We start from the raw sequence: 14,902 nt of genomic DNA, 5'->3' as shown, positions 1-14,902 counted from the left end.
CTTAGCGCAACTTAGCCGGTGAAACATGTTAAACAGACGCGACTGCACCGAAATGTAAAGCTCCGCAAATTAAACATAAATAAACTCATGTTCTGACAAGTTGTAAGGAAGAAACAAATTCAACGACACGCCCAAACCTGCTGAATGGTTTTCACACGATGGAAACGTTTGTTAGCCACAATGTTCCACCCTCAGTCACACCGTCGCTCGGCACCAAGGTCAAATGTCAGAAAACAAACTCTTGACTTGAGTCAGAAATGTGAAAACTTTTAGTTTATGACCGCAGACTAAAGTCATAGGTTAGCATGAAGTCATTCGATTTGGCTGCTTGCTCTGAGCCTGGTTACCTGATGGTCATGGTAACCGACTATAACTATTGGTTATAGTCGTGAACGAAGTGTTTTTGAAGATTATTGGTCTGACAAACAATTTAATATCTCCATCAGGATTGACTGAGAGGTGATTAAAAACACTTCAGAAATGCTTCTGCGTCATTAAAACCCGTTAACCTGCTCCAGGAATCCTGTAGAAAACAAAAACGAACAGTTCTTCACATGAAATGATTTTTTCCCCCCTGCATCTTGTTTAACATGGACGTTTAATACGAAAACCTTTTTACATGTCAGTGCAGCTTTTGCTTGTTTCACAAATGTAAAGCTTTGAAATCCGTGTGACATCAAGTGGATCGTTCATAAACCGATTTCCTTATTTACTGTGCTAAGAAACGTACAATGACTTAGATAAAGTCTAATAAAGCTCATATTCCTGCATTAACTTTGTTGTTTTCCAGTCAAAGCTCATTTTTAAATCGTTCTAACTAGATAACTATTTTGTTTCTGGACATGTATGCGCATGTTTGGTTTTTTTTCTGATTGCTTGTTTTCTTTCTTTTGAAAACCTGTTTGAAATAAATCAAATTATATACAAAAACCTGAATATGTATGACTGGATTAAACTGACTGGTTTTTCTGAAGTAGGTTTATTTACACCCAGTATGTGTTGTAAATAAACTGAATTAAAAACTGAGGTGTGAATTTACTGCATGGTTCAGAAATGAGATTTTGGGGTTTTATAAATGAACTGAACTGAGTTGAAACGAGTAGAAAATATTCACAGACTCAAAGAACCGTCAGAAATTCCCGCCTCTTTCTTTTTTTGTCGCTAAATCCCACGTGATTTGTTTTTGAAGTCAGCGCTTTGAAGTTTCCCCGCTGAGCGAAACAGCCAATCACAGCTGGGGGATGACGCAGCGCTATTTGCATGCTGGATGTATAACAGCGACCTCACCGCTGTCAGCGAGTCATTCGTTGCTGTCGGAACCAGCGAGGAGGAAACATGCCCGAACCCGCCAAGTCTGCGCCCAAGAAGGGCTCCAAGAAAGCGGTCACCAAGACGGCCGCCGGCAAAGGAGGCAAGAAGAAGAGAAGGACCAGGAAGGAGAGCTACGCCATCTACGTGTACAAGGTGCTGAAGCAGGTCCATCCCGACACCGGGATCTCCTCCAAGGCCATGAGCATCATGAACTCCTTCGTCAACGACATCTTTGAGCGCATCGCCTCCGAGGCCTCCCGTCTGGCTCACTACAACAAGCGATCCACCATCACCTCCAGGGAGATCCAGACCGCTGTGCGCCTCCTGCTGCCCGGTGAGCTGGCCAAGCACGCCGTGTCCGAGGGAACCAAGGCTGTGACCAAATACACCAGCTCCAAGTAACCAGCTCTGCTGCTGATGCTCCAACACAACGGCTCTTTTAAGAGCCACTCACTGCATCTGGAGAGCTTTGATTTATGCACTGAGACATTTAAAGTTATTAAAATATGACATGTTTGTCCTGTGATGGCTAAACTGGGAAGCTACATCCAGTCTACAAGCAAAGTGACAGTGCAATTTACTTTGCCATTGCAATCCACTTGTTGAATGAAAGTTGGTGGCATTAATATTAATGAAGCCTTTCAAAGCTGCATAATTGTACATTAAATTTATTTTAGATGTTTCTCAGACATGCAAACAAAAAAAGTAACTTCTTGACATTAACCTCACAAATATAAATATCTGTGAATAATGATCACAGTTTTCTAATTTGTACAGATTCAGCCTGTGAAGTTGATTTTTTTTTTTTTTGTCAGAACGTGAACGTTGCTTTTCAAATCCCGTCTTTCATGTTTGCTACAATCTGAGCTCAGAGGAATGAGGACAAAACCTGCGTCGGTGTTCAGATCCTGCAGCGGCGAGTGAAGGAGTTCAGCAAGGCGGAGAGTTTAGACGGCGCTGAGATTCTTCTGCAACATGACGGCATGTAAAACTACACCTGAAAAATATCAAATATTTTTTACATACTTACCAGTTGTCTAGTGTTTTTCTTTTCTTTTTCAAGGTTAATCTTTTTAAAATATGTTTTATACACCAATGTTAAATTTCTGGAAAGTCTAATATATTTTATAAACTAACAGCTGCCATCATAGCTGGGTGTAGTACCCAGATGTGATGCTCTAATGACGAGTAGCACAACTTCAATATAGTTTTAGTAAGTAACTGCAATAAACGACACAAGTAAGAGCAACAAAGTATTTGGTGAAATGGTTATTATTATTATTATTATTATTATTATTAACTGCTGTTTCACTGATCATAATGTAATATTACCCATTTGTTTCAGCAGACATGAATAACAATGACGTTATGTGCACTGTTAGGTACTTTAAAACCAAAAATGAAAAATATTAATACAAGACAACAAATAAAGGTTAGATGGAACCTAACAAACATTTATCTGTGTATCATGTTTTATTTTTTTATGGATTAAAATGTGTTCTTCATTCAGTTAAGTTGCTTGACTGTCTATCCAGGTTGAAGCTACATTTAAACTTTTCAATGATTCATGTTTTATGACTTTTGTTTGAGATAGATAGGGTGTAAGGATAGATAAATACATCTCCATAATGATTCCTTATTGTTGCTTATTTTAGATTGTTTGTTACTAATATAATTCTAAATAAAGATTTAATAAAGATTTAAAAATAAAAAAGGGACATACCACGTGACATATCACGTTTTGTAGCCATTTCTTTACTGTTTAATTTGTATTTTTAATGTTGAAAGTGTTCTTGGGTGTTTTGAAAGGCGTTGTCAAATAAAATACATTATTATTCTAATTATTATAACACGGTTGGTACAGGAAATAGTGTCACTAGCGCCCCCTTCATTTCCGGAATGAAATAGTCATAAGGTGTGAGACTGACAGTGGTCCCTCCCGCCCCTTTCTGTTTGATGCAGCGAGGTGAACTTGGAATTTTTAGCAACATCAAATAAAGTTTCACAACGTACACCAAAAACTAACTTGTGTTAGCGACTGTTAAAGTCTCCCAAGCTATTTAAATTCCTGTCAAAACTTTGTAGATGTATTTTTTTTTCATGCATTTATAATCAATAAATGAAGGACTGTATTAGTGGATTTTATTATATATTTTTTTTTCTTATTATTTGGTGGAAGCTTTACATAAGCCCATTGGGCGTTGGCATCTTCCTGCATTGTTTTTTTCTTCATAAAATTAAAAACTAAAAACTGCAGCTTTCCCATTCATTTCCAATCCACCAGCAACTTCTGTCTAGAGTCCATGGAATAGTCGTTCAAAATACCTATAAAACAAATTACATGGTTTATGACAAACTAGAACTGGAACTTTTATGTCTTTTTCTCTGACCGTTCCCCGCCGTGTTCCTTGGGATTCATGAAGATCTTTGGTCTCTCCATTCTCTGAAAATCCTCTGATTCAGTTATGAAACAAATGGATTGATGCTGACATTACAGACAATACAACTATTTCCATATAAAATGGCCTCAATTTGTTTCAACTAGATGTGATTATTTGGTGTCAGAGCCAAGGGACCAGGATCACCTGAAACTAAAACAGTAAGAGCAAAAAAAAATAACCATGAACTAAAATGTATTTATTCTACAGAAAGAATAAATCAGTCACACTAACACTGTATAACTGAGGAGGCTGGTTGGTCAGTGTGGTAGATTTCTCAAACACTGGCATCATCATCATTCCAAAGATGAAGGAAAACTCTGTGATGTCACAACTAGAGTCATGCTTGTGATGTCATCAGCCCTGTATGTATGTAACAAACTGCTACCTTCTTGTCATTGCTTCCTGCACTACTGACGAGTTCAGACGTACGCAAAGCGCTTTTTGAAATGGAGACAGAGAGAATGTTTGAATTGACCCAAAAGCTGGCCTCCACCCAAAAAGAACTGGAGGAAACAAAAAATGAGCTGCAGACGCAGAAAACGATTAAGGGGATTTTCATGAAGATGCACAGAGACTTAAAGACGGAACTAGAGGCAGTAAAGAAGTTTAGCAGGCCAGAAGCTGTAACTAGTTCTGACAAGATGCAGCTGAACTACAATGATGACAAAGAGAAACGTCTGCAGAGAGAGTTAGAGCAGATGAAGACTTCTTATGAACAACTGAAGTGGACGTATGAAGCGGATGTTTCTGCGCTAAGACAGGAAATCACTAAACTAAAAAATATTGTGGATCTGGCTAAAATTGCATTCGAAGGACTTAAAGCCAGACATGAAGAAGAAGTTTCTGGCCTGATGCAGCAGGCAGACATTTTGAGACAGGACGGAGCTAAAGAGAGGGAAGCTTCCTCTCTGAAAATCAATGGGCTCGAAGATGAGAACGAAAACCTTCTAAAAGAGCTGACTGACTTCAAGAAACTGCACTCTGGCTGTAAATCAGATCTTCAAGACAGAAATGAAAAAGACATGACCAACAATTCTGACTCTGCAACCAAAAATCAGGAACATCACTTGGAGGAAACCAAGTCAGAGGACAGTGATGTTCCTCATACATCGATCAAGCAAATAAATGATTTTGTGGTAGAGAGAGAACCTGAGGCCACAGAAGTGAGAGACAGCTGTGTGGCAAATCGGTCAGAGGAACCAGTGGAGGCAACGGGCAAGAAAACCTCCGTGTGGAAAAGGGTACAAGATAGTTTTAGGCTGAAAAAATCACAGCAGAAAAAAACCAAGAAAAAATCTTAATAGAGCAACAAGGAGAAAATGTCTAGAGAATTTCTGAACCGTTTGCAAAACCCCCGAAAAAATCTCTTATTTTAGACCAGAAAAAAAAAATGGCCGTGGGTTTTCTCCGGGTGCTCCGGTTTCCCCCAGATTTCTAAAAACCATGTAAATTTTGATGATTGCCCAATGTAACGTGTCCTCAAGAAAGGTATTAATTTCTATCAAATTTAATTTGCAAACGGTTCAGATTGGAGAAACATTTGTGGAGAGAAAAGAAAACCTCTAAAACAAGCAACTAGTTAAAAGAGTCCAGGTCAGAACCATTTTCAAAACCCCAAATTACATCTTATATTTTAGACAAAAAAAAAGGTAACCACGGTGATGCAGTGGTTAACACGACATCTTCACAGAAAAGAGGCCTTTGTTCTCAACCAGGCGCCTCTTTCTGTGGGAGTTTGTCTGTTCTCCCCGTGTTAGTGGAGGGTTTTCTCCGGGTGCTCCGGTTCCCCCAGGATTTCAAAAATGATGTAAATTGGGATGATTGACTATAATGAACATTGTCCTCAAGAAAGGTAGCATTAATTTCTAGAAAACTGAATTTGCAAACGGTTCAGATTAGAGAAACATAATGTCAGGTGAGAGTTGCTCTCCACAAGTTGCTCTCCACAGGTTGCTCTCCACAAGTTGCTCTCCACACGTTGCACTCCACAGGTTGCCCTCCACAGGTTGCCCTCCACAGGTTGCTCTCCACACGTTGCACTCCACAAGTTGCTCTCCACAAGTTGCTCTCCACACGTTGCTCTCCACAGGTTGCCCTCCACAGGTTGCCCTCCACAAGTTGCTCTCCACACGTTGCTCCCCACAGGTTGCCCTTTGTCACCAGTGTCTAGATGCAGTCAAGGTTTTGATGGGATCCGTTTTTGTGGCCTTAGCAGAAAAGATGTTGCAGTTTTTTCCCAAATAATCATGTAAGTTGACTAATGTTGTTGTATCCACAAAATGTTGGCTAGATGATGACTAGTTAATTCATACCAATATATCATGAAATGCCTGTTAACATGAATATTAATGTTGCTGTTAACTCATGTAATATTCCTTGATAGATAGTTGTTGCCAGGAATAAACCCAGTTCTCTTTATTTTCTTTGCAAAAGTTGTTCTCACTGTTGCTTTTGATATATTTCAAAGAAATGTTTATTGTCACAACAGAAGGAGCAAAGAGTCGGAGAGGAGACAACAGATCAGAGGTCAGCAGCAGGACCATGATGTAGGATCTTCTGTTACCTGAGAATAATTTGCTTAAGACGAGCAAATTATTACTTATTAATCATTTGTTTATTACTAAGATAAGTAATAAGCAAATTATTACTTTTTAATAATGTATTTACTAAGATAAGTAATAAGCAAATTATTACTTAATAATTTGCTTATTACTAAGGTAAGTAATAAGCAAATTATTACTTATCATGAAGATAAGTAATAATTTGCTTATGCCCTAATTTCCACCCATACAAACACAAAACCAACACAATGCTTATGACCCACACAAATACAGGCTACAAGCACACAAATGTAGACACGTTGTGTGTCTGACCCACACAAAGACAAACACACACAATGTTACACAGCCACACACACAAACATATATTCCTACATAGCCTATTTCTTACAAATTACACTAAGTTATAAAAATAGTCAAAATAAACCTTACCTAGTAGATATGAACTCTCCTCTTGCCGGTTCTCAGGCTCAGATTCTGTCTGTGACACCCAGAGGAGGTGAAATGATCCCATACGCTGCATTTCTTTTCTTTTTGCAAATATTTCTGACAAAATGTAACTGTCTACAATCTGTTACACAAATTCTCTGTTTAATTTTTAGCTTCACATTTAGATATGGAAAAAGTTTGAGTCACAAAAAATCCCCAAGCAGTTTTGAATCTGAACTCAGATCCAGAACCGCACAGCATTCTGGGAGATGTAGGCAGAGGCATGACTTTAGCAGTTCTTCCTCGCTCCCTCTTTGGTTACCTAGCAACTTAGTCATTCTTTGGTTACCTAGCAACGACCTTTTGCGTAACTTGCGCAGCAGCAGTTTCAGGTTTGGCCACTGTGCCTCATAACTGGAAAACAAATTAAAAAAAGAAACATGTGGAGTTAAAACAGGATAAAATAGGACATTTCACGCCACCAGTTTGGTTGTATTTTGGATAATTAAAACAAAAGACTAATAAATAATTATCAATATTAACAATTATTGACAGACTTTTACTGCTATGAGTTTTTCAGCTTTATTGTCCAGCTTACATTCAATAGAGATCTAAAAAACTGGTTTCCTTTCCTTGTGACGTGACGTTTACATATGTAGCCTGAGAATCATTTAGCCTCACAGGACACAATAACTGGGGTCCTTAATGTGCAGAATATTTGATTTCCAGTTGAGACAGATTAAACAAAGCTGTCTTATTTCCTGACTTTTGTTCAGAAATCAGAACATATGCGTACCAAACATTAGGTAGCTACTGCTGAAATGTGGCAATCTCTAAAATAACAGAGTAAAAGCACAAAAAGGAAAATACAACGTATAAAAAGCAAGAAAAGAAATACAGCAGTTTCCTCTGGCTGCACAAACTAAATACAGAGAGCTGCATGACACCACACTGATTTAGAGCACGTGATTGTGATAGGACTTATTTTATTAACACTTACATTAAACAGTAACGTCTCAGTTCACTCTTAATACGGGAGCCATGATGATCAGACATCTTATCATCACGTGCAGGAAATGGCCGCCCTGCACCGCTATGATGGTACATTTCTGACATCATCCTAAACATTTTGGTGAGAGCATATTGAAACATTTTGGACCAGTCAGCTGTAAGTCTCATGTTTATGAAACATGACTGGTATTATAATCAAATATATGAACTTTGTAAAACAGGAAGAAGTCCGCTCCCCGGGCCAAGCAGGACGGACCCAGCCTCCCGAAACTCACCGTGGCCGAGTCCAAGGAGCGCCAGGGATGGATGTCCCTGGCGGCCCTCAAGAAGGTGCTGGCCGGGAAAGGAGTGGACGTGAGCAAGGCCAACAAGCGCATCAACACCGCCGTCACCAAGCTGGTCACCAAAGGGACCCTGAGCCAGACTAAGGGCACGGGGGCCTCCGGCTCCTTCAAGCTCGCCAAGGAGCCCAAAGCCGCTAAACCGGCCAAGAAGTAAACAGCTGCTTCAACCTGCACTCAGAGCACAAAAGGCTCTTTTTAGAGCCTCCATTTATTCTCTGTAGAGCAAATCCTGTCCTTACAGTAAATTGAATTAAATCTGCCAACAGATTGAAATGACTTTTCTCTCAGAATTACACCTACTGCTGCTGCTGCCTATAACCAAGCCACATGTTGAGACTGCACACAATTTTTTAAATTGCACAATGTGGTTATTTGTCCAACTGCATTTAAAGAGCAATTGTATATGAGCAAGTTGCTGCCATGTAAGCAGAAAAAAAATCAACTCAAACTGATGCACTGGATTTGAGAAATGAAGAGAAGATTGAACTATTTACCTGCACCTGAAATTTTTATTTCCTTTCCAGTGAAAACACATAAAAATGCTCTTCATTATGACTGAAATGGTTTAACACATTCTGTGTAAGGAACAAAGATTAGTAAAGATTATTCCATTAAAAATGTGATTTACTTAAACATATTTTTAAGATTTTTAAGTGAACATTATGTAGCACCTTAAACCACTCTATGAGAAAAACTAAAATGGTGGGTGCTTGGGTTCGACATCAATGAGGTAATACCACTGACCTGGTTTGTAACAAATATGACCCAGAGAAATAGAAATTCAGGCGAAATTACTCAGCTTCACTTTATTAACTACGGTGACAGGGAACCCTCACTGTTAATCACCATTGAACTGTAAGCTGTGAATACTTTTAAGTTTTAGGAAAACAACACAAAAAAAAAATGGAAAACAACATATACTTTTCACATAAGGCAGCACATAAGGCGGGCCCACTAAACACTTAATGTTCACAAGCAATGTCCAAGCTAATATATCGTCCTGAACAGTCAGTTCTACTCACTTTGCTGAGATGTGGCTCACCCTCGCCACCATCAAAGACGCCATTTGGACCTCCAGAAACTTGCTGGTGAGCAGGCGCAGGCAGATGCCCCCCGTGGCTGTGATCCGGATGGCGGCAGCAAAAAGAGCAACATCAAGGGCTGCAGGTGGCGCGCCAAGGACACAGCCACCAAGAAGAATCGCCTGCGCCTCCGTGGACGAAGGAGCCGGCGCTCCACGAGCAGAGGTCCAAGCAGCGGCGGCCTGGCTCTCCGGGTGAGGCAGGAGGGAAGGAGCTTCAGGGCAGGTTTCCCCTCTGAGCACCAAGTGCTGTCTGGAAGGACGGGACGGCCCCGGACTTTGGAAGGAGTCACCCCGGTCCTGCTCAACTTTTAACCCACAGAGATTTTGTATTTTATATTCTTGTTCTTAGCTTCTTTTAGTCTGAACTAATGATTTTGTAAGTTCCTGAAAAAAATTTCTGTATAACTGCAATAATGTAATTTTTTAATGTTTACAGTAACAATAAAAATTTTTCGAAAGAAAAATTCTGTTCTTATCAGAAAAAAATTTTCTGTATAACTGCAATAATGTAATTTTTTAATGTTTACAGTAACAATAAAAATTTTTCGAAAGAAAAAAAAAAAAAAAAAAAAAAAAAAAAGTCAGTTCTACTCACGACCTTCAAATGGTGGTGGAGAAATGGGAAAAGACCCGAGAAAACCCAACGGTGCAGGCCTGTGACCAACGAGGAGTAGACGTTGAAATCCCAGAGGGAGGACGAATGAAAGAAACAATTTGAGAGCGGTGCAATTCGGGGAAAACATAGGAAACGCTGAGATGCCTCCCTCCTCTCAACTCCGCCGCGGCTCAACGGCTGCCGCAGGACCGTGGCGCTAAAGCGTTAGCCCACTTAGCTTAGCCCGAAGTCCGTCGCGACCACTTGCTCCGGCCCCCTCCTGCCTCGTCCCTCCAGCGTCAACTGAACTCCTCCAACTTCTCCCGACTTCCGTGCTCTCTCGTCCTGTTGTCCCTCTGTCTCTCCTTTTCGTCTCTCTTCTCTTTCTTATTTATTCCTCTTTTTGCTATTGTTTTTTTTTTTTTCTCTCGTCCGCCTCCGTTCTCCACCCTTCCCCCTCTCTCCCTTGCTCCCGCCCTCTCCTCCTCTCCACCAATCCCCATCCCGCACCGGACAAACTGTCCCCACTGCCAATGAAAATGGTGAGATCAGAGAATGCGCAGTGCAGCTTACGTCACACGGCTTCTTTCAGTTACAATATTTACACAATAGCTCACTAACAAACAATAGTTTTCATCATCAAATAAGATAATTACTCAATAGTGACCTTTATATTATTCAACTATTAAGGTGAAGGAAAATACCAATGTATTTCTTTCAGAAAGAAGAATACTAAACACTTAGTTGTTCACCAATGTAGGTTTGAGTAAACAGTAATTTACTTTTAATATACTTGTATCTTATTTTGAACTATGTAAAATTAACCTTAACAAATAGTAACTACCATAACCTCAGTTTATCACTGGGCTACAATTAGAAAAATGTTGAATTCGATAAGCGTATAAAGGCAGTGAATAAAAAAATAATTGTACCAGAAATCCAACATAAAAACTCCAATGAAGAAAAACAGAAACTTTTTCGGCCGGTTTCAATAACTGGACCGGATCTGTGCAGCTCGGTTCCGCCCCTGTTCTCTTTCACGTCCGCAGTTCCCACATATAGGCGCCGTTTCCTCCTTCTGAGCTACATTGTCGCTTCAGGCTTTTCTTGAACGATACCAACATGAGCGGAAGAGGAAAAGGAGGCAAAGGTCTCGGTAAAGGAGGCGCCAAGCGGCACCGTAAAGTTCTCCGCGATAACATCCAGGGAATCACCAAGCCCGCTATCCGCCGTCTGGCTCGCCGCGGGGGAGTCAAGCGGATCTCCGGTCTCATCTACGAGGAGACCCGCGGTGTGCTCAAGGTCTTCCTGGAGAACGTCATCCGTGACGCCGTCACGTACACCGAGCACGCCAAGAGGAAGACCGTCACCGCCATGGACGTGGTGTACGCTCTGAAGAGGCAGGGCCGCACTCTGTACGGCTTCGGGGGTTAAACTTGATTCTTTACATAAATAAAACAAAACGGTCCTTTTAAGGGCCAAACACATTTTCTTTAAGAAGCTGAAGTTTCTAGTTTTCATAGCTAAAGGAATCTCTTAGTTAGTCCACGTTGACGCCACTCCTATGCAGTCTAGAGATGGTCCAAATGACCTGAAGGATTTTAAGTACCCTGGTAACGGCCTCAATGCATCTCACAGTTGCACAATTGTTCCTTAGACTTAGACTGGATAATTCAGCACAACATCAGCTGCCAAAGGTCACATCTCTCCAAAAACACTTCATGTATGCTTCAAAACTAGACTGAAGAGCACTACCTACAGGAGATCTGATCTCCTGTAGGTATCATAGATACCCACCCCCAACATGGACTATTCACACTCCTACCTTCTGGCCTGACTGTCAACGACCACATTTACAATTGAAGAATAGATGCTAATTTGAGCCATCAGAGCCATCAAGAGTCGTTGGTTCTTTTGGCCCTGTTTCATTAAGTTCTGGAGAAATCAAAAACCTAGTACTCCTAGTTAAAGGTTATAATGATTATACTTCCTGGTAAACAGAACTGGTAATGTTGCCAGTTTTCTTAAAGTCCATTTAAATCTACAACATTGTTAATAAAGTAATTAATATCCTATTTTGTTTCATCAATTACTTCATGTTCTGGTTCTTTATGTTTGACTTAAATGCTGTTAAACTTGTACTTTTAGCTATTAAAGTACGAACCTGCTCTAATGATGCTGCTAAAGAACTGAACCACCACTGTGAGGATTTAAACACTAAAAACTAACTGAACATCCGTCAACATACATTAAACCCATATAGGAAGTTTTCAAATCCCAATGCAAAGTAAATAAAAACAAACTTTTAAGAAAACTATCAGAAAACATGAAGGGGAAACGGTTTCTACAGAGATGCTTCAAACCACAAATCTAAATGAGGCCCAATCCTCATTTGGACCTACGGATTGTAGCTTTTATAGTTTCAGTAAATTCTAGTTCTGTGTGATGAGATATTGAGTTTTACCAACCATAACAGAAAACAGAGCATTAAGATATCTTATTAATGCTTGAATAAATACAAAAACATAATGTATCAATGGACTGGTTAAATGTTTTACAAGAAAACTTCTACTGACTCCTCTATAGATATTACTGTGGTTATGAATAATGATTATTAATATGTGCACCTTATGAAGCGCTGCTCAGATGCTGTTTTAAATAAAAATACCTAAGATCTGGTTTGGTTCAGGTTCATTTGTTAAGATATTTAGACCTTTATTATGTCAAACATTTATTAGTTTTACACATCAGTTATTATAATCACTGCATGTTTAAGAGAGAAAATTCTGTAATTTCAGTAGCAACCAAGTGGCTATTTAATTAGGCTTTTACGAGGATTTTTGTGCAATTATTCAATTAATTCCCAATAAAACTGGCCCATAATCACAAGTAATCTTTAAAAATAATCTGACACAAATAAAACTTTAATTCTAGAAGTGAAAAAAGTAATATCACAGCAGCAGCAGCAGTCAGAGCTCTTACAGTAAAGTGTGTGGCTCTTAAAAGAGCCGTTGTGTGTTTGTTGCTGAGCAACAGCAGCAGCAGCAGGTTTACTTGGCCTTGGCGGCCTTCTCGGTCTTCTTGGGCAGCAGCACCGCCTGGATGTTGGGCAGCACTCCACCCTGAGCGATGGTGACTCCACCCAGCAGCTTGTTGAGCTCCTCGTCGTTGCGGACGGCCAGCTGCAGGTGACGGGGGATGATGCGGGTCTTCTTGTTGTCGCGGGCGGCGTTCCCAGCCAGCTCCAGGATCTCAGCGGTCAGATACTCGAGCACAGCGGCCAGGTAGACGGGGGCTCCGGCACCGACCCGCTCTCCGTAGTTGCCCTTGCGCAGCAGCCTGTGAACGCGGCCCACCGGGAACTGGAGTCCGGCTCTGGAGGAGCGGGTCTTGGCCTTCGCTCTGGCTTTTCCTCCGGTCTTTCCGCGGCCACTCATTTCGTTGCTGCTTGTTTCTGGAGACTCAAGAAAATGTGACCAGCAGCGGCTGAAAGCTGCTTTATATGTCCGCGGAGAGGAGCGGGACGATGCTGGCGACCAACCAGAAAAGCTCCCAGCAGAGCGGGACGGAGAGGCGGACTTTTTGAACGCAGCTTCCTCCAATGAGCGGCGGACATTAAGCCGGGAGGCGACGCCTCTGGGCGGCGCTGAGCTCCAGGAGGAGCCGCTAACCAACCAGGATCCGGAGCGGAGCTGCAGCGTCACAGAGAGACGCCCAGAGCCGCAGCTTAAGAGCAGCGGAGCCTCGGCGGTTCGCCACATTTCTCTCCTGATCCCGAGCAGAGAAGCAGAATCATGGCCAGAACCAAGCAGACCGCCCGTAAATCCACCGGAGGCAAAGCCCCCAGGAAGCAGCTGGCCACCAAGGCAGCCAGGAAGAGCGCTCCGGCTACCGGCGGCGTGAAGAAGCCTCACCGCTACAGGCCCGGTACCGTGGCTCTGAGGGAGATCCGTCGCTACCAGAAGTCGACGGAGCTGCTGATCCGCAAGCTGCCCTTCCAGCGTCTGGTCCGAGAGATCGCTCAGGACTTCAAGACCGACCTGCGCTTCCAGAGCTCCGCCGTCATGGCTCTGCAGGAGGCCAGCGAGGCCTACCTGGTGGGTCTGTTCGAGGACACCAACCTGTGCGCCATCCACGCCAAGAGGGTCACCATCATGCCCAAAGACATCCAGCTGGCCCGCCGCATCCGCGGAGAGAGAGCTTAGAGGCTGCAGCTCCAACAAACACACAACGGCTCTTTTAAGAGCCACACACACCCAGTTTAACAGCTCTTCCTGTTGCGTCTTAAACTTTCCTGCTTTATACAGACAAATCTGGAGAATTTTTTTTTTCTGTTCATACAGATCTACAAGTTTACTTTTGTCCTAAATGAAATAAGCTGTTTTATCTTATATCACCACCATTTTCCGTAAAAACTGAATGTTTATCCATAACTTCAAGCCTGAATCTGATTTCTGTAGAAATAAAGTTGTTTTATTTCTTTTCAGTTTAAGGTCACATCTGAACCTCCATCACCATATGAAGGAAACATCACTTCAGTTTATATTTTTGCTCCTTTTCCTCATTTTATGTTCCCCATAACTAAATGTTGTAGTTAAACAATATACTAGCTTTAGTATCACAAAGTACTAAAACAAGTGTTAAATTAAGCACCATATGTTCATGCAACTTAACTTAGATTATTAAATACAGTTCAATCTATTCTTCTATACAAAAGGTCTCATTGCTGCTTCCTGATGTTTTCACATTGTTTTAATCTATTTTGGCTCCAGAGCTGCTGCCGTTCAACTGAACTCATAATCAGAATAATTTTCCTCTCTGCCTTTTTCCTCCAGTGACATATAACATTACAGAGACTTGGGACATAATAAGTTTATTATTAATATTCACACGTAGAATAAGAGTTTGACAAAAGTCAGACAGTGTGATTCAATCCAGTGGATCGAATCAAAAGAAGCTCAGATTAGTTCAAAGCAGCAAAACAGACCTTTGATTGGATCATGAATCTTTGGTGATGAGTTTCTTGCCTCAACCCGTCAATCTTTACCTACTTCTATAAATTCTACAACAAATTCAAGTCAAGACTGTGATCCAAAATATAAAAAATAAAATAGAAAAAAAATTTAATT

At 41.2% G+C, this 14,902-nt stretch overlaps 3 protein-coding genes across 3 annotated transcripts; 2 read left to right on the top strand and 1 right to left on the bottom strand.

Moving 5' to 3' along the window:
• The first annotated feature begins 1,325 nt into the window (after window positions 1-1,325).
• Window positions 1,326-2,316, top strand: LOC111610993 (histone H2B 1/2-like). The gene has a single exon (XM_023346415.1). It carries the CDS (start codon window positions 1,336-1,338, stop codon window positions 1,711-1,713), a length of 378 nt encoding a protein of 125 aa, XP_023202183.1. The 5' UTR covers window positions 1,326-1,335; the 3' UTR covers window positions 1,714-2,316.
• A 7,960-nt stretch (window positions 2,317-10,276) lies between these two features.
• On the top strand, window positions 10,277-14,155 carry LOC111611049. The gene is made up of 4 exons (XM_023346666.1): window positions 10,277-11,204; window positions 12,863-13,160; window positions 13,234-13,400; window positions 13,511-14,155. Exons 1-4 carry the CDS (start codon window positions 10,896-10,898, stop codon window positions 13,976-13,978), a joined length of 1,242 nt encoding a protein of 413 aa, XP_023202434.1. The 5' UTR covers window positions 10,277-10,895; the 3' UTR covers window positions 13,979-14,155.
• LOC111610995 (histone H2A-like) lies at window positions 12,750-13,219 on the bottom strand. Its single transcript, XM_023346419.1, has one exon. The coding sequence runs from the start codon at window positions 13,208-13,210 to the stop codon at window positions 12,824-12,826; it is 387 nt and encodes a 128-aa protein (XP_023202187.1). The 5' UTR covers window positions 13,211-13,219; the 3' UTR covers window positions 12,750-12,823.
• Window positions 14,156-14,902: the final 747 nt, after the last annotated feature.

Source organism: Xiphophorus maculatus, chromosome 14, assembly GCF_002775205.1.
Source record: "Xiphophorus maculatus strain JP 163 A chromosome 14, X_maculatus-5.0-male, whole genome shotgun sequence".
Classification (NCBI taxonomy): Eukaryota; Metazoa; Chordata; class Actinopteri; order Cyprinodontiformes; family Poeciliidae; genus Xiphophorus; species Xiphophorus maculatus.
The sequence above is the reverse complement of the archived record's forward strand: the minus strand, read 5'-3'. Positions and strand labels throughout refer to the sequence as shown.

What these genes read in the sequence shown, in the direction of transcription:
- LOC111610993 (XM_023346415.1), top strand. Translation starts at nt 1,336, where the DNA reads ATGCCCGAACCCGCCAAGTCTGCGCCCAAGAAGGGCTCCAAGAAAGCG.
- LOC111611049 (XM_023346666.1), top strand. Translation starts at nt 10,896, where the DNA reads ATGAGCGGAAGAGGAAAAGGAGGCAAAGGTCTCGGTAAAGGAGGCGCC. An exon ending in CTCTGTACGGCTTCGGGGGT is followed by an intron (nt 11,205 to 12,862) that starts TAAACTTGATTC and finishes CTTCTTGGGCAG; the next exon opens with CAGCACCGCCTGGATGTTGG. An exon ending in GTCCGGCTCTGGAGGAGCGG is followed by an intron (nt 13,161 to 13,233) that starts GTCTTGGCCTTC and finishes TTGTTTCTGGAG; the next exon opens with ACTCAAGAAAATGTGACCAG.
- LOC111610995 (XM_023346419.1), bottom strand. Translation starts at nt 13,210, where the DNA reads ATGAGTGGCCGCGGAAAGACCGGAGGAAAAGCCAGAGCGAAGGCCAAG.